Here is a 27956-nt window from a genome sequence, read left to right as displayed (position 1 = left end):
TTTATGATGTTTTAATTCTAACGTTTGTTTTTATTGTTGCGAGCCACCCTGAGCCCTCTTGCAGGATAGGGTGGGGTATAAATAAAAGTTAAATGTTTACCGTTTCCACAGCCTCCCTGGGAACTGCTGAATAGCACCTGCATACTGGTGACAGCTCAGCCCAGATCTCCAGATGACATTTCCCAACAGGCTTACATAGATGTTGAAAAGCACGGGGGACAAAATGGAACCTTGGGGAACCCCAAAGGCCAAGGAGCAGAGCAGCAGTTCCTCAGCACCATACTCTGAAACTTAACCTTGACGCACGACCAGAATCAATGCAGAATAAAGCCTCTCAGTCCCACTTCTGAAAGGCAATCCAGAATGACACCATCATCAATGGTATTAAAAGCCACCAAAAGGTCCAGGGAAATTAGCAGGGTTGGACTCTTCCTGTCAATCTCCTGGCACATGTCATCCACCAGGCCAACTAAATGCTGTTTCAGTCCCGTAACCAGGCCATTTAGGAATCTCTGAAGCCACCACTTGATCAGTCACCTCGCTCAGGAATGGCACAATTGACCCTTGACCTGGATAGCCCAGGCAAACCTGATCTTGTCAGATCTCAGAAGCTAAGCTTGACTATGGTTGGTACTTGGATGGGAGACTGTCCTGGAAATTCCCAGATGGGACAGTCTGGGCAGGGAAATCCCCCCACTAGCTTTTGATAGTGTGTCACTGACAACGGCGCACAAGGCCAGAAGCTTGGGGGTGCTGCTGGAGCCTGCCTTGACAATGGAAGCCCAGATAGCAGCCACTGCTAAATCCGCATTTTTCCATCTTAGGCGGGTGAGACAGTTGGTCCCCTTCCTTGAGCGCAACGACCTGGCAACTGTGATCCATACCACAGTCACCTCGAGATTGGACTACTGTAATGCCCTCCACTCAGCGCTGCCCCTGTCTCGAACCTGGAAACTTCAGCTAGTGCAGAACGTGGCGGCCAGGCTGTTATTGGGGCTTCCCAGGTGGGAGCACATACAGCTGGGGCTGCAGGAACTGCACTGGCTGCCAATAGTATACTGGATTCGCTATAAGGTGCTGGTTATTACCTTTAAATCCCTATATGGCTGAGGACTTGCTTCCCTTAGGGACCGTCTCTCTCCACACGTTCCCCAGAGGGTACTTAGATCTGGATCGCAAAATCTATTAGAAATCCCCAGGCCGAGGGAGGCAAGACTAAAGTCCACCAGAGCCTTCTCAATAGCAGCCCCCTACTGGTGGAACCAGCTGCCGGAGGAAGTTAGGGCCTTGCGGGACCTCACTCTTCCGGTTGGCCTTCACTGATTCTGAGTCACTGTTATTGTAGGAGAAATTAACGAAATACTGAAGTCATCAGAAGTGAAGCAAGACCAAACGATATTAGCACCAGATTATTTTTAACCGTTGAATTTAAATTAGCATGTATTAATGTGAAATTTTATCGTTTATTGGGATTTTATTGTTGTGAGCTGCCCTGAGCCTGCTTCGGCGGGGAGGGCGGGATATAAAACAAATAAATTAAAATAGGGGTCTGTCACCAGAGGTCATCATGACTTCCAGGTGCAGACACATGCAAAAAAAAAAAATACAAAAATACCAACAAAAAAAGAATGGCACATTTGAGACTGGACAGTAGTTCAACTCTCCTTGGTCCAGAGTAGGTTTCTTTAGGAGTGAAGCTATCCCTGCCCACTTCAAAGCAGGACCAACCACTACATCACTCAGCCACTTACTGTCTCCTCGACCCAGTCCACCACCCTTCCCCAGTAGACTGAAGAAGCAAGGAGAGGCAAGGGTCATACAGACAGGTGGTCAGTCTCAAACATTTTATAATCCTGTTCACATCCTCAGACTGCACAAACTGAAAGCCATTCCACATAACAGGACAAATTGGCACCCTGGGACTATCCATTCCTGCTGCTGCTAATGTAGAGTCCAAGTCGGAACAGATGAGAGATTTCATCCATGAAGTGCTTTGCAAAATGATCACAGCGGGCTGCAGAGAAGTCCACCTCTTCCTGTCAGCCAGACCCAATATGCCCCTGACCACCCAGAAGAGTTCTGCGGGTCTAGGCTGTGTAGAGTGGTAGCAGATTTATTTATTTTATTATATTTATGGATCACCTAATCCCTACATTTGTAGGGCTCTAGGCAATATACAATGGGGAGGGATGGCGGCTCAGTGGTTGAGCATCTGCTTGGGAAGCAGAAGGTCCCAGGTTCAATCCCTGGCATCTCCAAAAAAGGGTCCAGGCAAATAGGAGTGAAAAACCTCAGCTGGAGACCCTGGAGAGCTGCTGCCAGTCTGAGAAGACAATACTGACTTTGATGGACCGAGGGTCTGATTCAGTATAAGGCAGCTTCATATGTTCATACAACCTTATAAAAACATTAAAACCATAAAATTCGTACGAACCATATTAATACATTACTTTGAAGGTCACGTGGTGACATTTGCCGTTTCCTCCCGTTTCCAGCCTGTAAGTGCCTTGTGGATATGGGGGAGGAATTAAGTTGTTCTGAGGAGAGCAAGGGAGGATGCCAGTCAGAATGTAAACTACCACTGCTCTCAAGCAAACACCTGGCGGAATATCTCTCCCTTACAGGCCCTGCAGAATTGCATAAGGTACCACAGGGCTGATGTTGTTTGGCAGAGTATTCCGCCAGGTTGGAGCCAGGACTCAAAAGGTCGAGGGCAGCCAGATGTCTATAGTTTTGAAGGCAAAAATCCCATACAGTTTGCCCAAAAACCCTGTGCGATAGGTTAGCTTGGCAGTGTCTGACCCAGGATCACGCCGTGATTTAGCAGAGCAGCGATTTGAACCCAGGTCTCCAATATTAGGAGATGCTCTGACATGCTAACCACCACACTACACTGCCTCCAACATCCTTATGTTAGGTCAGAATGAAGTCCATCTAACTCGGTATTGTTTACTATGATTGGCAATAGCTCTCCTGGGATCCAGGCCGAGAAAAGTTTTTCCCATTCAGGAATGCCAACCTCCAAGAGGGACCTGAGGATCCCCTGGAATTAATGCTCATCTCTGGACAATATTTGGAGGTTGGACACCATGACATTCCACCCCACCAGTCCCTCCCCTCCCCAAACTCCGCCCTCCCCAGTCTCCACCTGCAGAATCCAAAGATTTCCTAACCCCAAACTGGCAACCCTAAGAAGCCTAATTCATGCACCCTATACTGTGTTGTTTTGTTTGCTTGTAAAATGGCTGTCTCTTCCTTTGAGAACGCATGCATAGCTGGTCTTGAGCACAAAAGGAGATTGAGGAAGAATCGTACTGCTACAGCACCAACCCCAAATCAGACTTTTCCCTGCAGCCACTGTGGCCGGACCTGCCTGTCCCGCATTGGTCTTGTCAGCCACTAGCGAGCCTGCAGCAGACGTGGACTACTGCACCCTTCTTAAATCTTTGTTCCCGAAGTCAAGCCGAGAGAGAGAAAATGGCATCCCCTTTTATTTCAGAATACCCAGGTTGCTGTGTCAACAATAAACAGAAGATATGTGTCGCCTTACCGTAGGGTTGCCAATCCCCAGGTGGGGGCAGGGGATCCCCTGGTTTGGAGGCCCTCCCCCCGCTTCAGGGTCGTCAGAAAGCGGGGGGAGGGGAGGGAAAAGTCTGCTGGGAAATGTCTGCTCCATTCCCTATGGAGATTTATTCCCATAGAAAATCATGGAGAATTGATCCACGGTTATCTAGGGCTCGGGGGGGGGGGGGCTGTTTTTTGAGGTAGAGGCACCACAATTTCAGTACAGCATCTAGTGCCTCTCCCCAAAATACCCCCCTAAGTTTCAAAAAGATTGGACCAGGGGGTCCAATTCTATGAGCCCCAAAAGTAGGTGCCCCTATCCTTCATTATTTCCTATGGAAGGAAGGCACTGAAAAGGTGTGCCGTCCCTTTAAATGTGCCAGAACTCCCTTTGGAGTTCAATTATGCTTGTCACAGCCTTGATCTTGGCTCCACCCCTAATGTCTCCTGGCTCCACCCCCAAAGTCTCCTGGCTCCACCCCCAAGGTCCCCAGATATTTCTTAAACTGGACTTGGCAACCCTATCTTACCAGTCCTTGCAGCCCAGCCTCCCCTCGCAGGCTTGTTAGGGCGCCAAGGCTCTACTAGCAGCGCTGCTCCTTTCCGAGAGGCTTCATGCCGTGTTGTTTCCTCCCCCCCGCCGCCGGGAAACCCCGCCCATTTCCGCCCGCGAAGCCTCGGTGAAAGGGGCAGGCCGGCGCCAAGTCCTGGGCAGGAGCGGCGGCGCAAGCAAGGCACCGAGGCGCGCGGCTTCTGCAGCCACGAGGGCGCTGCGCTCTCCGCTCTCCGTTGCGCAAGAGCCGCCCCGAGGCGCGCGGCCGGGCCTCTCTTCCCCGCCTCGCCCTCCTCTCAGCGCGGCAACTCGGCCAGGAGGCGGAGATCTTCGTCGGGAAGGCGGCGAGGGGCCATGGCGGCCTCCTGTAGCAGCAGCAGCAGCAGCCGTCGGGCAGATAACGGCTACGGCGCCAGCAGCCAGCAGCAGGCGGCCTCGCGGCGGCGGAAAGGGCCGGGCACCTTGGCCACGGCCTACCTGGTCGTTTACAACATAGTCATGACAGCCGGGTGAGCGAGAGGCCGCGGGGCGGGCGGGCGGGCGGGGAGGGCGCCGTGGCGGCGGCGGCGGCACTGTGGGGGAGGAGGAGGAGGAGGGCTGCCTGGTGCGCCTGCAGGGGCCCGCGCTTGCCTTGCGCGCTCTGCGCCTCCGGGGCGCCTGCAATGCCTGCGCGGCTTCTCTCGCGCCTCCTCGCTGCCGTTCTTTCCGTGCACGGGGACGGGGGAGGCCTTCGCCAGCTTCATCGGGGGAGGGAAGGAAACGAACGGCGGGGAAGGCACCTTCGGCGTTGCTCTTTGCGAGGAACAGGCTGGCTCCAGCGGGGCGCTTCGGAGCTCGTTCTTGAACATCTGAAGCTGCCTTATACTGAATCAGACCCTTGGTCCATCCAAGTCAGTCTTGTCTTCTCAGACTGGCAGCGGCTCTCCAGGGTCTCAAGCTGAGGATTTTCACACCTACTTGCCTGGACCCTTTTTTGGAGATGCCGGGGATTGAACCTGGGACCTTCTGCTTCCCAAGCAGATGCTCTGCCACTGAGCCACCGTCCCTCCCCAACATATGAAGCTGCCTTCTACTGAATCAGACCCTGGGTCTATCCAAGTCAGTCTTGTCTTCTCAGACTGGCAGCGGCTCTCCAGGGTCTCAAGCTGAGGTTTTCCACACCAATTTGCCTGGACCCTTTTTTAGTTGGAGATGCCGGGGATTGAACCTGGGACCTTCAGCTTCCCAAGCAGATGCTCTACCACTGAGCCACCGTCCCTCCCCAACATATGAAGCTGCCTTCTACTGAATCAGACCCTTGGTCCATCCAAGTCAGTATTGTCTTCTCAGACTGGCAGCGGCTCTCCGGGGCCTCAAGCTGAGGATTTTCACACCTACTTGCCTGGACCCTTTTTTGGAGATGCCGGGGATTGAACCTGGGACCTTCTGCTTCCCAAGCAGATGCTCTACCACTGAGCCACCGTCCCTCCCCAACATATGAAGCTGCCTTCTACTGAATCAGACCCTGGGTCTATCCAAGTCAGTCTTGTCTTCTCAGACTGGCAGCGGCTCTCCAGGGTCTCAAGCTGAGGTTTTCCACACCAATTTGCCTGGACCCTTTTTTAGTTGGAGATGCCGGGGATTGAACCTGGGACCTTCAGCTTCCCAAGCAGATGCTCTACCACTGAGCCACCGTCCCTCCCCAACATATGAAGCTGCCTTCTACTGAATCAGACCCTCGGTCCATCCAAGTCAGTATTGTCTTCTCAGACTGGCAGCGGCTCTCCAGGGCCTCAAGCTGAGGATTTTCACACCTACTTGCCTGGACCCTTTTTTGGAGATGCCGGGGATTGAACCTGGGACCTTCTGCTTCCCAAGCAGATGCTCTACCACTGAGCCACCGTCCCTCCCCAACATATGAAGCTGCCTTCTACTGAATCAGACCCTTGGTCCATCCAAGTCAGTATTGTCTTCTCAGACCAGCAGCGGCTCTCCAGGGCCTCAAGCGGAGGTTTTTCACGCCTATTTGCCTGGACCCTTTTTGGAGATGCCGGGGATTGTACCTGGGACCTTCTGCTTCCCAAGCAGATGCTCTACCGCTGAGCCACCGTCCCTCGGGTTGCGCTTGCGTTCCTGGATGGCCTCTGCGGGCTGCAAAACGTTGCCCTGCAGTCACTTCCGATTCATGTGGGGTGTTTTTTCCCCCAAAACATAACTAAGTGATGTGTCACAGAAATGCCTGCCCTGGGAAGCCGGAGTTGGCCTTCAACTTCCCGTTGTGAATGGCAAACCGACATTTGCTTACAATATAATGGTTGAAGTGGCCTTTAGTTGCCTCGCTTTCTGAAGCCCTGGGGTCCGTCCCAGAACAGCAGTAGTCTCACTGCAGCGAGCTCTTGGAGTCCTATTGCCTTTACTTCCCCGTTTCTTTTCCCCCTATGTGCGCCAGCTGTTGTAGCCAAGAGTGCTAGCAGATTGCTGCAAAACTGATAATCCTGAACACTGCTGGAGTAACTAGGACATGTCTGCTTATGTATTAGAACATAATAACATAAGAGAAGCCAAGTTGGCTCAGGCCAATGGCCCATCCAGTCCAAAATTCTGTATCACACGGTGGCCAACACACACACACACACACACACACACTGTGGCTAATAGCCACTGATGGACCTCTCCTCCATATTTTTATCCAACCCCCTCTTGAAGCTGGCTATGCTTGTAGCCGCCACCACCTCCTGTGGCAGTGAATTCCACATGTTAATCACCCTTTGGGTGAAGAAGGACTTCCTTTTATCCGTTTTAACCTGACTGCTCAGCAATGTCATTGAATGCCCACGAGTTCTTGTATTGCTGTGATTTAGTTCACCTGAGCCTTCAACTCATGCGCTGAGAATCTGAATGATAAGAGTAAAGGGAGTTGGTGTGGCACAGAGTCCTCGGGTAACAGGTTGCACAAAGCAAGCATGTGTAAACCTTGAGTAACACACGCAAGTGTTATGAGAGCAACAATATGGAAATAAGTTTTCTCATGAACATTGATAATCCTGGTATAGCTCAATCTGTCTTGCTGAGGGGGTAGTTGGCCAGGGTGCACATTTTACAGTGGATCTATTTGCAAAATATGACTGAATAACTTGTTTATCTGTGGACTTTGGAATTACTTTTGTAATTCAGAACATAATACTGTCTCAGGACAGTAGATTAATGAAGATACCAGACCATGATATCTCATTCAATCTCTCAGTTGAGGGGAGGCTATGCTAATCTGTTACACACACACACAAAGACTGTTGTGGCACCTTGAAAATGTTGAAGAGTTTTATTCCAGTATAAGCTTTTATGGAGTATAGTCTTCAGACACTGTGAGTGAATCATCACTTTACATTTATTTTATGTAGGAGATTGGTGAGGAGACGACCAAGCAAGCGGTAGAGCCAGGCGATCATGAAATGCAGAAAGTACAAAGTGTAATTGTGCAATTCAGATCTAATTTGGAAGAAAGGTCATTTAGAGAGCAGTGGCCAAGCAACTCCAGGGATTCCTGGAGAGCACTTCAGCCCAGGTCCTGTTCCAGTCTGGCCTTCACCCTGGCCATGGGATAAAGACGGTGCTGGTAGCAGATGACTTCCACAGACAGCTGGACCACGGCGGGTCAGCGCTGCTGTTGTTGCTGGACCTCACAGTAGCGTTCAACATAGTCGGCTGTGACTTGTTGGTCCACAGCCTTGCCGACATAGGAGTCAGCCTTGCAGTGGCCTACTTCATTTCTCCAAGGTCAGAGACAGAGGGTGGCGCTAGGAGAGAGAGTATCACCCTGCCACCCTCTGGTGTGGTGATACTGCACAGGGGGCAGTCCTCTCTCCTTTGTTGTTTAACATCTATATGTGCCCTCTTGCTCAGTCGGTGTAGAGTTTCAGGCTGGGTTGCTACCAGTATGCTGATGACACCCAGCTGTATCTGTTGATGGATGGCCCACTGGCTGTCACCCCAAGCTTCAGGCTGGGTTGCTACCAGTATGCTGATGACACCCAGCTGTATCTGTTGATGGATGGCCCACTGGCTGTCACCCCAAGCTTCAGGCTGGGTTGCTACCAGTATGCTGATGACACCCAGCTGTATCTGTTGATGGATGGCCCACTGGCTGTCACCCCAAGCTTCAGGCTGGGTTGCTACCAGTATGCTGATGACACCCAGCTGTATCTGTTGATGGATGGCCCACTGGCTGTCACCCCAAGCTTCAGGCTGGGTTGCTACCAGTATGCTGATGGCACCCAGCTGTATCTGTTGATGGATGGCCCTCTGGCTGTCGCCCCATCTGTTTTGGCTGAGGGTATGGCGGCCATGGCTGGATGGTTGAAACAGAACTGGTTGAGACTGAATCCATTAAAGATGAAGGTCCTATGGCTAGGGGGTGTGTGACCCAAGGTTGGGGTGTCAGCTGGTGTCCCACTGATATCAGCACTGACCCTCAAGAGCCTGGGTGTTCTACTGGACTACCTGTGGAGGCCCAGGTGGCAAATGTTGGCATTTTTCCAACTGTGCCAGGTCAGGAAAACTAGCTCCCTTCCTCTCTAACTCAGACTTCGCCACAGTAATCCATACAACGGTCACCTCGAGATTGAATTACTGTTAACTCACTCTATGTAAGGCTGCCCATGAAGCCGATCCCGAAATTACAGCTTGTCCGCGATGCAGTGGTGTGGGTACCTACAGGTGCCCTAATGTGAGCACACATTCAGACTGCACTCCACCAGCTGCACTGGTTCGAGATTGAGTATCAGATCCCCTTCAGGGTTTTGGTACTGGCCTTTAAAGCCCTTAATGGTCTGGAGTCCAGTGTACTTGCAGGACTTCCTCTTCCTTTATGTCCCCAGAAAAGCCTTACGCTTGGGAGATCATAATCTGCTGATGATCCCTGTCCTCTACTACAGCCAGGACATTTTTGGCCTTGGCTCCAGCCTGGTGGTGGAACTCTCTGCCTAGTGACATCTGCTCCCTGCGGGACTTAGTTCAGTTCTGTAGGGCATACAAAACAGTTATGTTTCACCAGGTCGACTGTTGAGGACAGCAATGGCTGCCCTCTTGGCCTTCCTATAACCTTCACCGTGTCCAGTTCATGACCTCCCTTTGGGAGGGAGCATAATTAATATAGGGCATCAATAACTAGCCAATGTGCATTACGCTGCACTGTTCTTACTGTTTTAACTATTATTTATATTGTATTTTTAATCTTTTGTAGTCTAATTGAAGTTGTTCACCGCCCTGAGCCCTCCTGGGGAGGGTGATTTATAAATCTAAATAACAGCAACGAGTGGTGATGGTGGTAGTGGGGATGATGATACAGAGACCATTAATTAATTATGATAAACTAGTTATGGGTGGAGTGTCACAGGTTTTGTTTTATCTCTTAATTTAAAGCTTCTGTGGCTTGTGGTCTTTTCGTGTGTTTGTCGTTCTTCAGGCTTACGTGAATGTAAACCTCCTAACTGGGTAAAGTAAAAGAGGTGCTGCAATGTAGCAACTCTTTGAAAGGAAAAGAGATGTAGCAACACGGGTCTTATCTGGGAGAACCGGGTTTGATTCCCCACTCCTCCACCTACACCTGCTAGCATGGCCTTGGGTCAGCCATAGCTCTGGCAGAGGTTGTCCTTGAAAGGGCAGCTGCTGTGAGAGCCCTCTCCAGCCCCACCCACCTCACAGGGTGTCTGTTGTGGGGGAGGAAGGTGAAGGAGATTGTGAGCCGCTCTGAGACTCTTCGGAGTGGAGGGCGGGATATAAATCCAATATCTTCTTCTTATAACCAAGGATGAATATGAGTGAATAACCAGTTGCTTATAGAGAAAGAGTTAGGAAAGCTAAAGCTCAGTATGAGCATAGGCTAGCGAGAGATGCTAAAAATAATGTTAAAAGCATTCTTTTCTTATGTTCAAAGTAAGAAAAAGAGCAAGAACATGGTAGGCCCACTGCAAGGACAAGAAAGTGAAATTGTGACAGGTGATGAAGAAAGGGCAGAACTGCTCAATTCCTACTTTTCCTCAGTCTTTTATCATGAGGGAGATAGTGCTCAAAATGGCAAAAACAGAGCACAGGATGAGGGGAAGGAGATTGCAGACTAGGATCTGCATAGGGGTAGTACATAAACACCAAGTTTCTTTAAATGAAATTTGTGAGTATAATTTTTATTGATTTTAACTACAAAAAGAAGCATAGATACATAAAAGGGGGGAAGGGCATATACAGAATGGGAAAAACAGAAACAAAGAAAAATACAGATATATCAGTTATACTTCTACCTCCAAATAAAATACCCGATTCGTTCTACCTGCGTATAAAGTTCTCCATATATTTTACCATCTTTGTCTTTCATTATAATTTTTTTTTTACTGAACTATTACTTGCAATACAAGTCGAAACGATTCTTCCTCAACACAAGTATTAAAAAAGTCGGAGCAATCTCAACATAGAACTGGCTGGTTTCGTTTAACCATGTTGAAAGCACAGACTAATTTGTTAGTTTAACAATATCATTAAAATAAGCACATAAAATTCATTTCTTTATTCTTAACAAGCAAAAAAAAATACAACATAGTAATTTGTCTATCTCAATATAAACAGTTTCTCCAGAGAAGCGTATTAAAAGCAAATCTGCCAGATTACAAAATAATTGTACTGTTTGCCTTTTTTAACAATTAATCCAACTCTTATATCCCTATTGATCTAGAAAAAAACAACTTAATATAAACCAAAAATCTCACTTAACCTTTAAAAGTCACATATCTGTTCTTATTAAGAGTTCCATACCCGACTACCCACAAAGATAGAGACTGTTCAAGAAACCCTTCTTCCTAATAAGAAATCTATCTTCCGGTCGGTGGTGGTGGCTGGCAGCGGCTGCAGCTCGTGGAGCTGAGTATTTTTAAGATAACTTTTACTGTTTTTCTTCTGTCCCTGACTTTTCTAATCATCTTCCCTCTATTTTGAGAGGTTTTTTTGGGGGGGGGGGGGTACCTTTTGACACCCCTCTGACTGCCGGCTGGGCAGCCGTTACTGCCTTCTGAACGTGGCGTTTCAGCTTTTTTTTTTTCCCTCTTTTTAACGTTCTTTTAACACCTAAGGTTTTATAATAATTTTTAATCTTATTTTAGTTTTGAAGGGAGAGCCTTTCTTAGTATATCTCACAGCTGTGCTGCCGGACAACTATTATCTTTTATCACGGCAATTAGCCTGCCTGAGTTAACTCCCAGTTCAGGCTGGAGGAAGCAAAGGAGTTTCTTAAAGCAAGCATGCAGTTGCCCTGAGCTACTTAATGAGCCAACTCCCAAGCCGTGTCAGGGAAAGAAAGGGAGTTTACCTTGAGTAAATTTACGGTATGAAGTGACTTTTAAAAGCTTCTCCATAGTTATTAGGACAACTGCAGCCTTTTCTGTGTTAACTCCAAGAATGCCATTGTGACATGAGACAATGAGGCCAAACAAACGTGTGAGAGAAACGGAGGAGCTCTCGTCTCCTTCCTCTAAACAACTGAAAATTGATGATTTTTTCCTGTCTCCCAACATTTTGCTTCAGGAGACTACGCCAATACCAGTATTTAATCGTTTCTCTCCTTTAGCAGATCTTATTGATGAAAGTCCAAGAGATAGTTTGCCTGAGGTTAACTCTGGAACTATACCTAATGAAGCAAATGTCTTGGCTCCCAAAAAGCAGGACGGGAACATTACTGTTGTAAGTGATGTGCCAGTGGATCTATTCCTTCTAACAGCAAAAACAGTGGACTTTATCTGCAGAGATATCAAAGTGTTGCTCTCTAAAGTGGAGGATCTCTCTAAGTTGATATCTGGCTCTTGTGAAACTGATTCCAATCCATTGGTTAATTCTCGACCAGTGGGAAGAAAACAGCATCTTAGAAGTCCCTTCGCACAGCAACACAGTCAAGCGTCAAAAGACACCTGCCAGCTGGTCTGGCAGCCTCTCAAGGTCTGCCTCACTATCTGTAAATTCAATGGCTTCACTCCCTCTTGGAGAACGAAACATCTTGCTAAGAAACATATTAAAGATCTCTTTGGGAGTCAAATTGGATATATTGACTTAAAATCAGTGGAGCTGTTAAACAATGTTTCTCAAGCCCAAAAGGTTTTATTATCCTTTGGAAGTCCAATGTTCCCTAAATTGCTGTTATCGAAGAAATCTTTCTTAAGAAGCAAAGGCATTTTCCCAGCCCGTGCTTTTATCAACATGATTGTGGAACCACTATTCCCTAAAGCTTCTGGTGGCAAGAATCCTCAACGGCCCAGGACTGAATCTGCCTTTGTTTTCAAAAGTGCTCTTAAAAGTGGGAGCACAATTGAACAACCGTCGATGACGGCCTTGGCCCATAAGCTGATATGGTCAGGATCAGACCCTTCCTTGGACGATGATATACTAGAAAAAGAGGTTCTGGACTTATTTAGGGATTTAACATATGTTGAACAAATGAGGATTACAGATAACCTGGAAGCTGTCAGAGTAAACTTACTCAAAATCATCGCACATCCGCTTCAGATAAATCCCTCTGTGCAACTGGAGGATCCTACGCCTATATTTGATCCTTCAGGTGAATTGGGTCCACCTACGGAGTTGAGGTCAATACAAGCTGTTGTCCATCAACCCCTTCTATTAATGGATGAGTCAATTATAGCTCATGGTGAAAACCTAGAGCTTCAAGATATTCCCCAAGAATCTGGATCACCTAAGGAGATGAGGACAACTCAAGCTGTTATTCATCAGTCCTTTTTATTGACGGATGAGTTTACATCTGTTCGGGGCGAAAACCAAGTTCGGTCAACTCCATCACAAGAACTTAAGAATGACATGAGGGGCGTTGACAATGGCTGTGTTCACTATGATGTCAATAACCTTTTAGAACAACTTACTGTAGCTGACTGACTCCTAGTCTCACCTCCCCCAGCTACAATCAAAATTATGTCTTGGAATATTGCGGGGTGGAGGAGTAGGTCTAGGGATGATGATTTTTTAGAATACATCAAAGGTTTTGACATTGTAATTTTCCAGGAGACATGGTCCCAAACTCAAATTTATGTGGAGGGATTTAAATCTTATTCCCTCCCTGCTTGTAAAGCCAACCTTAGGGGTCGTCCCCAAGGTGGCTTATCTACTCTTGTTGCTGTCCATCTAAAATCAGAGTTGATTATCTCATTGGCTTGTAGCCCTATGTTGCAAGCTGTTAAGCTAGTATTGGACAAATTTACTTTAGTTATAACTAAAATGCACCTTCTCTCTCCTTAATGCAGTCTGAGACAAATATCTTTATCCTTAACAGGCTAAAAATAGAACTCAATGATTTATCTATCTCGTTATAGACAATTTCTTCAAACAAACATATTAGGAGATCTACTAATTTACAAAATAATTATGGTGTCTACCTTCTTAACAATTACAGACTAGCTTGTAGGTTTACCTATATCAATAGCAAACATAAAAAGCTAATATCATTATCTGATAAAGACAAGTTTACCAAATTACAGAATAATTATGTTTTCTGCCTTCTTAAAAGTTAATCTGTTAACTTTTTTTTACATGAAATTCTTTTCAAAAACTTTTCAGTCCTTTAGCTTTTATGTCCATATTACTCTAGACAAGACAACTTATTATAGCCCCCCCCCCCCAAAAAAAATCTCACTTAGCCTTTTAATATCACATATCAGATTTTCTTGCAAGGTCCATATCCGACTATCCACGGAGAGAGACCTAGTTCAAAAAGCCCTTCTTCCTGAAAGATTTCCACATCATGATTTTCTAGTTAAAATACACCTTCTTACTCCTTAATGTAGTCATCCCTCTCGAAGAAAATGGGAAAAATCTCACAGCCTTTGTTCCTCTCGACATAACTTCAGTCAATCTCCATTTAACTGCACTATAGGGTTCCATTTTTTTTTTCCAAAGACTGACCCACTTCAGAGCAGAGAGCAAAGTAGGACACACATTTTGGCAAACCAAGAATTTGTCTAAAGAATGAGGCTTGAATGCCCTCCACTTTCCTGGTAAAAGCTGAGATCCATATAGGGATACCATAGAGGATTTGGTGGAGACAAAAGCCTGGATTGCAGTGTTTAAATTCTGGCTCAAAATTCATTTTAGAACAGATCCCAACAGCCTTCTTGATTGTATGAAAAGAGACCCATATATTTCGTCCTGGACAGCACTGCTTCTGTCTAAACTCAATCAATTGGGGTTAGAGGTAGATGATTTTTCTACCTCTGAAGAGTCATATATCTTCAGATGTATTAAACTGAGACTGTGGGAATTGGAGGAAACGAAATTACGGCCAACTCTCCCTTATACTTGCTCTCCAGCTTCCTTAGGTCTTTATGCTTTTTGTGGCAAAATGCCCAATTATCTATCAGACCTAACCACTCCAAGTCATCGCAGGGCATTTATGTTGGCCAGACTAAACGCGTTTCCCTCCAAAGTTTTACAAGGGAGATATCAGCGAGTCCCTTTAGCCGACAGACTTTGCTCCTGTGGAGCGAATACCCCTGACTCAATCCAGCATATATTGCTTGATTGTTCTTTTTACCATAACCTCCGTAAAGATTTATTTGGCAAGCTTTCTTTTTCTCCAGATTTGTCTATTCTGCCACCCTGTTATTATTTATTGAGTGATACTGAGGGGGTGGTTAGTGAGGCTGTGGCAAAATTTCTGGCTGATATCCTTAAATTTAATTCTGACCATGTTTGAATGTATCTGTAAGCTCGGTTTTATTTTGATTTTATCTCCAATGTTTAAATTTTTATATTCTGTGTATTTTTATCTGAATCTATTATGCCATTAAAGGTTTGGTATGGTATGGTATGGGTTCCATTTTGATTTTCTTTTGTTCGTTTCCCAACGAGTCACTCTCCCATTTCAATTCCACAGACGTTACCAGGTTCTCTTTTGCATTCTGCTCATGTAGATTTGAGATTTCGCTAGTTTTCAGCACAAAAGCTCCCATTTGTTTCTTAATCAACTCTGTTAATGAACCAAGATCCTGCTTCAGAGAATTTAAACTGCTAAAAATATATTTTTTTGTAGAAGATTTCGCTTAGCAAAGCCATTTTTCTCTGTCAGCAAACAGGAGGAGATTGTGAAGGATGGACTATCTGGGACTCTGAGCTACTTTTCAACTTCTCTGTCAGACTAAGTTGAAAAGTAGCTCAGAGTCCCAGATAGTCCATCCTTCACAATCTCCTCCAGCTGAAGTTTTGAGTGTTAGCATTTCAATTTCAATCAGACGACAAGGAGAAATCTCTCCAACAAATATCTCGTTTTGTTCAGACCATATTGCAGCCAAATAATAGTCTCTTTAACAAATATCCAATTATAATCCGGGTCGATTTAAGTATCCATATTTAGATTAATTCAAATAATTTCCAGTACTTAAAAGTGTTCTTTAGATTTCCGAGGCCTCATTCACAGGGAAATTGGAAATATCTACCTCTTTCCTTTCCTTTGAACTGCCCGCTTGTTGTAATGTAAAACAATCCATTAGCCAGTGGTATTGAAAGCACATTTACTTGCCACATAGAATTTTCACGCTTGAGGTAGAGAAGTGATAAATCAAAAGCTTATTGAAAAGAAGAGAAGCAAGCAATCGGGTGTTCACCTCTTTCTGTTGTAATGGCGATCACGACAGGGGGAGCTTTGGGGCGTACAGAGAGAACAGGAAGAGCTGCCACTGTGCCGCTATCTTGCTATAAAAGCCTCATGCCGAAAGGAGACCCCTTCAGGGTCTCTTTGGGGGTGTCACATCTGTGGCACCCTTCCACCTGTCTGATTCAGAGGGGTCGCAGGCAGGAGAACCTGCAGACCCTGCTGAGCTCAAGGCGACGTAGCCCAGAAAGAAAAAAACCTCTTTAAATGAAATTAAATCCTCAGGGCCAGATGAACTGCGTCTAAGGGTACCAAAAGAACTTATGGATGTAATTTCTGCACCTCTGTTGATTATTTTTGAGGATTCTTGGAGAACAGGTGAGGTGCCAGGAGATTTGAGGCAGGCAAATGGTGTCCCCATCTTCAAGAGGGAAAAGGTACAAAGCCAATCTGATCGGGATGTATTATTCTTACTATTCTCTTTCTTAGCCTCTCTGCCAGTATTGAAGTAAAAAGTTTATAATCCACATGTAACAGGACGATTGGCCTGTATGATTAAGGCATCATTGGATCATTCCCTTCTTTATCAAAGTAATCAAAGTAATATGAGCTTCTTGCCAAGTCTGGGGTAGTACCTTGTCTTCAGATTTTCTATTCAGTTTGTGATTGATGCAATGGAATTGGTGGAAAGAAAATACCAAAAAGCTGCATTCATTTTTCTTTATGCCGAGAAAGCTTTTGATAATATTTCTTGGAAGTTTTTACAGAAAGTTTTACAATACTTAAATCTTGGTTCTAAATTTGAAAATTGGATACATGCAGTATACTCTAAACAGAATTCAAAAATTTTAAATAATGGAGTATTGACAGATGGATTTCAAATTGAGAAGGGGAGTAGGCAAGGCTGTCCTCTATCCCCAGTATTGTTTGTTCTTGCAATGGAAGTCTTTGTTGCCAAAGTGAGACAGAATCCCCATATAAACAGGACTGAAAGTTGATGGGCAAGAATTTAAATTGAAATGTTATGCAGATGACTTTGTTCTGGCAATTTCTAATTCTCAAACTACTATTACTCATATAATGCAGGGGTGACCAACGGTAGCTCTCCAGATGTTTTTGTCTACAACTCCCATCAGCCCCAGCCATTAGCCATGCTGGCTGGGGCTGATAGGAGTTGTAGGCAAAAGACATCTGGAGAGCTACCATTGGCCACCCCTGATATAATGGAACAAATAATGAATTTCAACTCTTTTTCAAGAGTTAAAATTAATAATAGGAAGGCAAAAATAATTTCCAATTTTTTAACAAAGCGAGAAGAGGAAATCATGAACATTACAGGTTGTGAAATAATGTCAACTCCAATTAAGTATTTGGGAATAAATTTAATTGGAAAAAGTGAAACTTTATTTGAACCTGATTATGAGGTGGTTTGGAAAAGAATACAAAGAGATTTGGCGATTTGGTCAAAATTAAAACTATCCTGGTTGGGAAGAACTTTGACAGTTAAAATGAATATACTGCCAAAGATAAACTTTCTGTTTCAGATGATGCCAATCAGGATACAAGAAAAAACTCTGAAAGTCTGGCAAAAACAAATCATTGTGTTTATATGGAATGGTAAAAAATTGAGAATTAGGTTCAAAGTGTTACACGATGAGAAAGAAAAAGGGAAGGCCTAGCAGTACCTAATATAAAGCTATATTGTCTAGTTTGGATTGCTGATTGGATTAAAAATCCATATGACAGATTTATGAAACTGGAATTGGAAGACTTGACAGAAGGGATACACAACATTTTATGGGTTATGTGACGGAACCGGCCCGATTCTGCCTTCAGACCCGGTCCCGTCAACTCCCTATTGAGTCGCCAACTCCTGGAGGGAGCTATTTCTCCTCTGGCCACTTAAGCTCGCTGCCACCACCTGCTCAGTCTAGGGGTTCAGATTGAGAGGAACAGAACTCCCAATCCCCCTCTCCAGCTCTTAGGCCAGGCCTCAAGGTCCTTTGCCACCCTGTTCTTGGGTATCACAGAGACCACAGCACTTCTTCGGGGAACCCCTGGAGGATTGGCACCTTATCCAACTGCATGCCTTCCCCCTTTCCTGGGCCCCCCTTCATAAAGCAGCGTGGTCTAAAGCAGTTGGGGATCTAGGTGGTACAGAGTTTGACTGCCAGCATTCAAAACAGTAAAAATGTTTAATAATAAGAGAAAGAAAAAAAAAACAAAAACAAAAAGTTACATGTAAAAGTTTAGCACAGCACCTGAACAGCAACAAGAAGGACAAAAAAGGATCTAGGGGTCTTAGTGGACCGTCTACTGAATGTGAGTCAGCAATGTGATGTGGTGGCTAAAAAGGCAAATGTGACTTTGGGCTGTATCAACAGAAATATAATGTTGAGGTGATGGTATTGCTTTACTCTGCGCTGGTTAGACTTCACCTAGACTATTTTTTTTAGTTTTAGGCACCACAGTTTTAAAAGGATATAGACAAGCTGGAATGTGTCCAGAGGAGGGCAACGAAGATGTTAAGGGGGCGGAAGACCATGTCCTATGAGGAAAGGTTGAAGGAGCTTGATATGTCTAGCTTGGAGAGGAGACAACTAAAAAATGAGATTCTATCCTGATCTTGTTCAGTTTCTTGGTCTGACTCATTTGACTCTTCAGATGGATTTCTAGAGTTTTTTTTTCAACTTGCTTCTTAAACCATGATTTAGCATGGTTGTCTAAAAAGTCTTTAAGCTTCATGGTTGAATCTATTTTATACCTTATAGTCTCGAATGTAAAAAGAAGTTCCTCTGGAATCAACCATCTATATGCTATCTCTTTCTCCTGTAAAAAGGAGGCCAGTATTTTATATTCACTTCTCCTTTGTCTGATTTGCCAGGGGATCTCTTTCAGCACTCTAATTTCCTGTCCTTTATTTTGATTGATTGGTCACGTAACTTTCTTCACATCTCCTCCTTCATCTGGCGTCTCACAAATTTCAAATGAACTTCCATTGGTAGTGCATGCTTTTTTGCATATAATGAGTATACTCTATGTACATAGTCTATCTCCTTTTTCATTTCTGTCATCTCTTTGCCCATATATTGAGCCAATGCCTCTGCCATTAACTTCAGGAGGTCCTCCTGTTTCTCTTCCTGTATATTTAAAAATCTCAATATATTTTCAGCTTTATCTAACTCTAATTTTATAAGCTGTGTATCAGCTACCTTTTGTTTGACTTCCACTTTGGTGGTTCTTTTGTCAAGTGAGATCAGTTTTGTGTCTATTGAATTTGTGATGTGTGTTAGGTTTATGATCTCTTTTGTTGTATCTGTCAGTTGATTCTGCATGCCATCTATTTTCTTTTCTAATTTCCCTATTTACTCAGTCAACTTACTTTGCACTTGGTTTAGTGCTCCCAAAAAAGATGCCTCTAATGATGCTTGTAACTCCTTCGACGTATCTTGTGATAAGGCCAGTCCTACTGATTTCGGGCCCCCTGGCGAAGGTATATTCCTAGTTTGCTTTTGTATTTTGTATGCGTCTTTTACTTTGTCTATTTCTTAATTCTCTCTATTTAATTCTTAACCTTTTCAGTTATGGACTTCCTACAAACTACTACGAACTATCAAAGATTTCAGGTTTTCACGGCTGGTAACATCATTAGGGTTTGTAGAATCTTTCGGACTGAAGTGCCATGTTCTACTGGAGAAAGTTTTCCTTCCAGACGTTTCGTTCTCAGCTGCGGAGAACATCCTCAGTGGCATTGCAGCCAGAGCAGGCACTTTGACCTTCTTGGCTGCTGTGCATTGAGTGGGGCCAGGGCTGCTGGAGAGCTGCTATTTCTAGGCTGGAGGGGGTGTGGTGAAAGGGCAATTGGCTTGTGGATGTGCCCATTGTTTGGTGGGGCTTCCTGGAAGGGTAATGATAAGGAAACTGGCTGTTGAATGTGACCATTGTTCTGTGTTAATTGCTGGGAGGGTTGGAAGGGGTGTGAAGATAAGGAAGATGGTTGTTGACTGTGCTGATTGTTCTGTGGAATGTACTGGTTGTTCTGTGACTTTCTGCAATTTATAGTCTGTAGGTGTTTTGCAGAGCTGGGTACCAAGATTGGTGGATGAAAATGCCTTCTCCCTTTCTATTAAAATTGTTAAAATTGTGCTGGTGTAGTACTACGAACTACTCAGACCTACTTTAGCCCACTCTTACTTTTCTCTTATTTCTGATATGTAGTTGGAGGGAAAGAATTAATCAAAGAATCAGAAAAAATATCAATGTGCAGAAAGGAGCAAAGAAAGAAAAACACAAAGAAATCCGAAACAATTACCAAAAAAGAACCCACCAATCACTCAAGACAAAAACTAGCCCAGCTACACTATCTATTTTTGCTGTGAATGAATTCTAATTAATCACGGGTATAAATTCATTTCATTAAGACACAAAAACCATACACCACCATACATGCACATCAACACACCTCAGTCTTCAGTCACTCTCTTATACCACCACTCAGTTTAGCAATCTAACCCCACATCCAATCATTGATGCTTTCATACATTCCTGTATTCACTCTCTCTCTTGGTTCATATAATCCCCCCCCTTTTTATCTAGAAAATGTCCAAATTGCTTGACGTGTTTTCTTTCATGAATTATTAGTCAAATCAGTCTGTTTTCTCACTTCTTTCTTTTTGCCTTGAATATCAAAATGTCTTTAATAATAAGATGAAAGACTCCGGTCCTTAACGTCCTCCGGTCCGTCAGTATTCAAACTCCAAGAGTTTCTTTCACAGTTCTCTCACCACATTTATTTCAATGAGTCTCATAGGATCAATGTAACCAATACAGTCAATAAATCCAAGTCTCTCCACTTTCTCTCTGCAGTTAAAAAAAAAAGAGAGAGGAGAAAAGCAGAGCAGCCAGGAAAAACCCCAAAATAAATCAGCCGATTCTCAACACTGTTCTTTCTTCGGCTCACCCCTGCCGCCGGCTTCAAACACCTTCTTTCCTTCTTGGTGACGCAGCCAATAAATCCACGCCTCTCACCTTCTCTCCGCAGTTAAATAAAAGAGAGAGAGAGAAGAAAAGCAGAGCAACCAGAAAAAAATAAATCAGCCGATTGTCAACACCGTTCTTCCTTTCTCTCACCCCTGCCGCCGGCTTCAAACTTCGCCCTGCCTGCAGTTCACCCAGTCATGATAACAGACAGCGAAGGGAAGAAAGTAGCTTGCAAAAGCATGAAGCAAGAAAAAAGCAAAACAAAACCAGCGCAGTACAAAAGTTATATTCAGCTGGCTAATTCACTCCAGCAAAGTTTTTGTCTCCTATTTTTTTGCGCCCAGCAGTTACTTCACCCTTAGACGCTCTCCTCTTCCTCTGTGTTCCGGTAGCTGCAGCTATTCGCCATTTTTGGCTCCGTGGCTTTTCGGGGCTTCAGGGAGTAGGGAATAAATGGGGCACCTCCTCTGACTCTCTCCTTTCCCCGCTTTCCCTTCACTCCCCCTGCTAGCAGTGCTCCTCAAACTGGAACTCTGCTGAGTCTTCAAAGCCGGAGACTCCCTGAAATTGCCCGGGTTGGCTTCCCTCTCAGCTGCGGCTGTGAACATGCGTCCGACAGTGCTGCGCTGTCAACTAAAAAATGATATGATCACCATCTTCAAGTACTTGAAGGGCTGTCATATAAAAGGATGGTGCAGAATTAATTTCTGTTTCACCAGAAGGTCAGACCAGAACCAATGGGCTGAAATTAAATCAAAAGAGTTTCTGGTTCAATATTAAGAAGAACTTCCCGACAGAGCAGTTCCTCATTGGAACAGGCTTCCTCTGGAGGTGGTGGGCTTTTCTTTGGAGGTTTTTAAGCAGTCTAAATGGACATCTGACAGCAATGCTGATTCCATGAATGATGCACATCATCATCATCATAATACTTTTTATTTATATCCCGCCCTCCCCGCACAAGCAGGCTCAGGGCGGCTCATGAGAAGGAGGACAGGAAGGGTGTATCAGTTCTTAGTTCTTGCAGCCTTTCTTAGGCTAATTGCCACTTTGGGGTCATCCAGCAATTTTTCTTCAGGCCAGTTTTGCAAGGGATCCTGAAGGTTTTTGCCATCATCTGAGTTGGAAGCAGGAGTCACTAGGTATGAATGTGCATAGGGGAGATATTTGTGAAGTTCTTGCATTGTGTAGGGGGTTGAAGTAGATGACCCCGGAGGTCCTTTCCAACATAGTGCCTGCAGGTTTCTTTCCTGTAGAGTAAATAGGAGGCTATGGGGAGAATCTAAAATCTGTCAAGGACTTTGCCCCCTAGACTTTGGAATTGATCTGAGTTGGGAGCCCCTGCAGCAGTTAACAGTTTGGGGGGAGGGGAGAATAGTCAAGAGAAGATGCCTGATAAAAATGCTACCTTACCTGTCTTTATTCTAAGGTTTGGATGTTGGCTAGGTTCATGTTAGATCTAGTCAGGCCTGAATCCTGAATCCACAGGATTCAGTGGGAGCTCACAGGAGCACAGCTCCTGAACCCTTCTGAGAGTTCCACCTCCTCCTTCTGAGAGTTCCACCTCCTCCTTCTGAGAGTTCCACCTCCTTGTCCATTTAATAGTATGTGCAGATGTATAACAATCCCTGTATGAGCTCCACCACCTATTTTTCTACAAAATGACCCCTGGATCCAGTTAAGCTTAAAATGCATCTGGTGAAGGGAGATATGGGTCTCAAAAATTTGTACCCTGGAAATCTTGTTGGCCACTGATTTGCTCCTAATCTTGTTCTTAAAATGCATAGTTATCATAAAGTCGTGGTTCTTGTAGCTGATCAAGGTAACCCCCACCTTTACCAGCCTATTTCATTTGTATTTAATGGGATTTAAAAAGAAGTTAAATTCATGGAGAAAATAATGCATGTTCTTTAAGGAAAGGAATGGCGTCAAATTGCAAAGTGATACATCTGAAGTCACTTGGAAGCTTCCAAAAGTCGAGTTATCGCTTCTTTCTTTCATTATTGTTAGCTTTAGGAAAGTGTGTATATTGTTCCATTGCAAATTGATAAGAATATCCGTTGCAACCCTACTGCAATATATATTTAAAGTCTAGCTAGATGCTGTTGGTATCTCCCTGTGTATTTGCAACCAGCCAGTGCTATTGCACAGTCTTGTCCCAATTTAATCAGTCAAGTGAGACTTGGGCTTCTTTAGAATGGGCACTGAAAGTGCTCAAAATAGTGTGAATACCATTTTATTGTGATCAAGTATCATGTGATGCCTCTAAAATATGAAGCATTATTGGTTTATCGAAGCTTAATATCTTTATAACCTGTCTTATACATTCAGTGCTGTTAATGTGCATCTATATATATCTATATATGCTTTCTCTCAAAGCATTTTGAAACTGTTCCATTTCTGCTGGTGCAGTTGTTACGATAATTATCTCCTGTGCCCTCCCAAATATTGGCAAACTGTCTGCCTTTTGTCCCTATTTATTTTTTTTAAAAAATACGCTAATTAATGTTATGGTGCCCACACGAGAAGACAAATCACTTGGTGTTCACAAGTTTAGTGAAATGTGCCGTCTGTATAGCAAATAATGCTGCCTCAAGCTGGTACAGTTGGTTGCTTACTAGTCAGCAGTTGACTGTTCTTCCCTTTTGTTATAGATACCTGCAATAAAGGAAAGTAAAATGCTGAGCGCTTTGTTTTAAAGGTTCTTTTATTAGGCCCTTACTGTACAGATCAGGAAGTGAATGTTTTAACATAACTCACTGAAAATGTCAAGACAGTGTGCATCTGCAATAAAAAAGGCCAACGCCATGCTGGGAATTATTAGGAAGGGGATTGAAAACAAATCAGCCGGTATCATAATGCCCCTGTATAAATCGATGGTGCGGTCTCATTTGGAGTACTGTGTGCAGTTCTGGTCGCCGCACCTCAAAAAGGATATTATAGCATTGGAGAAAGTCCAGAGAAGGGCAACTAGAATGATTAAAGGGCTGGAGCACTTTCCCTATGAAGAAAGGATGAAACGCTTGGGACTCTTTAGCTTGGAGAAACGTCGACTGCGGGGTGACATGATAGAGGTTTACAAGATAATGCATGGGATGGAGAAAGTAGAGAAAGAAGTACTTTTCTCCCTTTCTCACAATACAAGAACTCGTGGGCTTTCGATGAAATTGCTGAGCAGAAAGGTTAAAACGGATAAAAGGAAGTCCTTCTTCACCCAAAGGGTGATTAACATGTGGAATTCACTGCCACAGGAGGTGGTGGCGGCCACAAGTATAGCCACCTTCAAGAGCGGTTTAGATAAAAATATGGAGCACAGGTCCATCAGTGGCTATTAGCCACAGTGTGTGTGTGTGTATAAAATTTTTTGCCACTGTGTGACACAGAGTGTTGGACTTGATGGGCCGTTGGCCTGATCTAACATGGCTTCTCTTATGTTCTTATCTTCCATTTATTGTTACTTTCATCATTGATCTACATTGTAACATGCACAAGAAGTATGTTAGAGTGTCCCATTCACTGTCCTTTACCTATGTTTTTAAAATAAATTTTTGTGGTCTGTTACATATGGGATACTGCACCTGTGCTGGACTCCATTCGGAAGCTTGAAAGCTAATTCCCAGCCTTAGGGTTTGTAGAATCTTTCGGGCTCAAGTGCCATGTTCTACTGGAGAAAGTTTTTCTTCCAGACGTTTCGTTCTCGGCTGCGGAGAACATCCTCAGTGGCGTTGCAGCCGGAGCAGGCGCTCTGACCTTCTTGGCTGCTGTGCATTGAGTGAGGCCAGGGCTGCTGGAGAGCTGGTATTTCTAGGCTGGAGGGGGTGTGGTGAAAGGGCAATAGGTTTGTGGATGTGCCCATTGTTTGGTGGGGCTTCCTGGAAGGGTAGTGATAAGGAAACTGGTTGTTGACTGTGCTGATTGTTCTGTGTTAATTGCTGGGAGGGTTGGAAGGGGTGTGAAGATAAGGAAGATGGTTGTTGACTGTGCTGATTGTTCTGTGGAATGTACTGGTTGTTCCACAGAACAATCAGCACAGTCAACAACCATCTTCCTTATCTTCACACCCCTTCCAACCCTCCCAGCAATTAACACAGAACAATCAGCACAGTCAACAACCAGTTTCCTTATCACTACCCTTCCAGGAAGCCCCACCAAACAATGGGCACATCCACAAACCTATTGCCCTTTCACCACACCCCCTCCAGCCTAGAAATAGCAGCTCTCCAGCAGCCCTGGCCTCACTCAATGCACAGCAGCCAAGAAGGTCAGAGCGCCTGCTCCGGCTGCAATGCCACCGAGGATGTTCTCCGCAGCCGAGAACGAAACGTCTGGAAGAAAAACTTTCTCCAGTAGAACACGGCACTTGAGCCCGAAAGATTCTACAAACCCTAATGATGTTACCAGCCGTGAAAACCTGAAATCTTTGATAATTCCCAGTTCTTTGCTGGGCTTTCTCCTCCACTCTGAGGAGCAGGCATTGACTACATGCCTGGAGCTGAGGAGAAAACTGTCACCCACTCAGGTCCTTCTTTCCACTGTGCTGTCTGCACCTCTTCTCCTGTTCACCTCAGCCTTCATTGTTCCCTTTGCTTGTCCCTTTCCTCATGCCTTGTTTCTCTTGCTCTCATCTGTTCTCCTCACTGTTCCTCATCTTTTGTCTAAAAAGGGTTTTTTTGTTGTTGTTTTTGTCCATTTGTCTTCCATCCCCCCTCCCTCCCTTTCTCTAGGGCTGGCGGTGAATGGAAGGAATGGTGTTTTTTTAAGAGGTGTAAAGGCTGCAAGGCCAAATTACCCTCTGCGGACAACCACGATTTGTACTTATTTTGCTTAGGCAGAAGCCATTGTGTCGGGGCATGCATTCGTCGTTTGAAATTTACCAAGCAAGCCCGCAAAAAACGTGCTGCCTGTCTTCGAATGTCTCTTCTTGAGACTTGACTTCACCTGCAGATGGCGCAGACATCATCTATTCACTTGATGCTGCCTCTGCCAAAACCACTGAGGGGAGATTTGGTTTGCTCAGAGGAATTTGTCACATCGGTGCCCCCAAAGTTGTGGTCCAAAAAAGACAAAGATAAGTCCTCCGGCTCAAAACCAACCTCTCAGTCACCTACTGGGCTCTTGAACCTGGGTCCGACATCGGATTTGACACTACTGACACAGTATATTGCACCTATAGTCATTACAGGTCTCACTACCTTGACCTTAACTGTGTGACAGACTCTACTTCTTCCTGACTCTCATCAATCAACTTTGTCTGCATCCACCATGCTCACACCACACCTGCCTTCTAACTCCATCCCTTTTGGGCAGCAGAGGAATCTGCCTTCAGATTCTGCCACAGCAGAAAACCAACGAAAGTCCTTGAAGTCCGCTTCAGAGCGGTCCGTGCTGTCTTCTGAAACTTGACATCAGGATGGGAACCGACACTCATGATGAAGATCCTGTGATTGTTCGCCATCTTGCTCAGACTGTCACCGATCTTGGTCCTGGTCTCAAGATTCTTTCCACTGTGGTTCCGAGGACCAGTGCTCTTCCTCTGGGTCCCTGGACCAATACCACTGTGATGCTGGGTTTTACTCACACTACCCATGTTCTACAAATTTGCCATCCTTTTGGAGATCACCTTGGCACTCCTGGCAATCCCAGTCTCCTTGACCCTATGTCCACTCAGGACTGTGCACCTGTGGAATACATCATCTTTATTTGGATTCAACACACCCTTTTTTACACCATTTGGGTGGCTTGACCTTGTCAATAGTGTTTATCCTGGACCGAGATTAGCCTACCTACCCCCACAGTACCAGTGAAGGATCTGACACATAAACTTCTGGACCAATGTCCACCTCCTAACCACCATCCACATCTTGATAGTCTTCAACCCCCAGACTAGTATCTGCGTTTTTCAACCCCCAGACTAGTATCTGCATATCCTTTCAAGGACAGCTCTGCGAGAGCTATGGCTGACCCAAGGCCATTCCAGCGACTACAAGTGGAGGAGTGGGGAATCAAACAGGGTTCTCCAGAAAAGAGTCCATACGCTTAACCATCACACCAAACTGGCTCTCTATTGTTGTTCAGTCACACAGTTGGCTCTCTATTGTTGTTCAGTCCAACTCTTTGCGACCCCATGGACAGAGTCACGCCAGGCCCTCCTGTCTTCCACCATCCTCCGAAGTCTGCTCAAATTCGTGTTTGTTACATCAGTAATGCTGTCCAATCATCTTCTCTTTTGCCATCCCCTTCTTTTGCCTTCTGTCTTTCCCAGCATCAGGATCTTCTCCAGTGAGTGCTCCCTTCATTAATTTTATAAATATAAGCATGCCCAAAGTATTTGAGCTTCAGCTTCAGCATCTGACCTTCCAGGGAGCAGTCTGAGTTGATTTCTCTTAGGACTGACTGATTTGATCTTCTTGCAGTCCAAGGGACTCTCAAGATTCTTCTCCAGCACCACAGCTCAAAAGCATCTATTCTTCCGTGCTCGGCCTTCCTTATGGTCCAGCTCTCACAGCCATACATTACTACAGGGAATACCATCACTTTGACTATACAGACTTTTGTTGGCATGGTGATGTCTCTACTTTTTATTATACTGCCCAGGTTTGCCATAGCTGTCCTCCCAAGGAGCAAGCATCTTTTCATTTCATGGCTACAGTTACCATCTGCAGTGATCTTGGATCCCAGAAATGTGAAGTCTGTCACTACTTCCATGTCTTCCCCTTCTATTTGCCAAGGTGTGATGGGGCTGGATGCCATGATCTTAGTTTTTTTTATGTTGAGTTTCAAGCCTACTTTTGTACTCTCCTCTTTCACCCTCAACACGAGGTTCTTTAAGTCCTCCTCACTTTCTGCCAGTAGAATGGTGTCATCACCTCCACTTATATTCATAAGGGATGTGATCAAGGCTTCTCCTAATTTTGGACCTAATGGCTTCTCCAGTTTTCTTCAGTTTAAGCCTGAATTTTGCAATGAGTAGCTCATGATCTGAGTCGCAGTCTGCTTCAGGTCTTGTTTTTGCTGACTGTAAGGAGGTTCTCCATCTTTGACTGCAGGGTATATACGTAATCAATCTGATTTCTGTGTTGCCCATCAGGTGATGTCCATGTGTAGAGTCGCCTTTTAGGTTGTTGGAAGAGGGTGTTCGCTATGACCTCTCTATTACCTGATGGTAATTACAGACACCTGCAGAAGGGACTAGGGAACACATTGCAAGGATCAGATTGTTCCAGGCAAATGGAACCCATTGAAAGAAATGAACAG

At 44.9% G+C, this 27956-nt stretch overlaps 1 protein-coding gene across 1 annotated transcript in view; it reads left to right on the top strand.

Annotated features, from left to right (window-relative positions):
- The first annotated feature begins 4249 nt into the window (after window positions 1-4249).
- The window catches only part of HACD2 (3-hydroxyacyl-CoA dehydratase 2), a 52524-nt gene continuing 28817 nt past the window's right edge, over window positions 4250-27956 (top strand). The window contains exon 1 of the mRNA XM_060262194.1: window positions 4250-4626. Coding sequence (XP_060118177.1) covers window positions 4472-4626 — 155 coding nt within the window. The 5' untranslated portion in view covers window positions 4250-4471. The remainder of the gene's footprint in view (window positions 4627-27956) is intronic.

The sequence above is a fragment of the Heteronotia binoei genome, chromosome 21 (genome assembly GCF_032191835.1).
Source record: "Heteronotia binoei isolate CCM8104 ecotype False Entrance Well chromosome 21, APGP_CSIRO_Hbin_v1, whole genome shotgun sequence".
NCBI lineage: Eukaryota > Metazoa > Chordata > Lepidosauria > Squamata > Gekkonidae > Heteronotia > Heteronotia binoei.
Note: the sequence above shows the minus strand (reverse complement) of the source record. Positions and strands in the feature narration are given on the sequence as shown.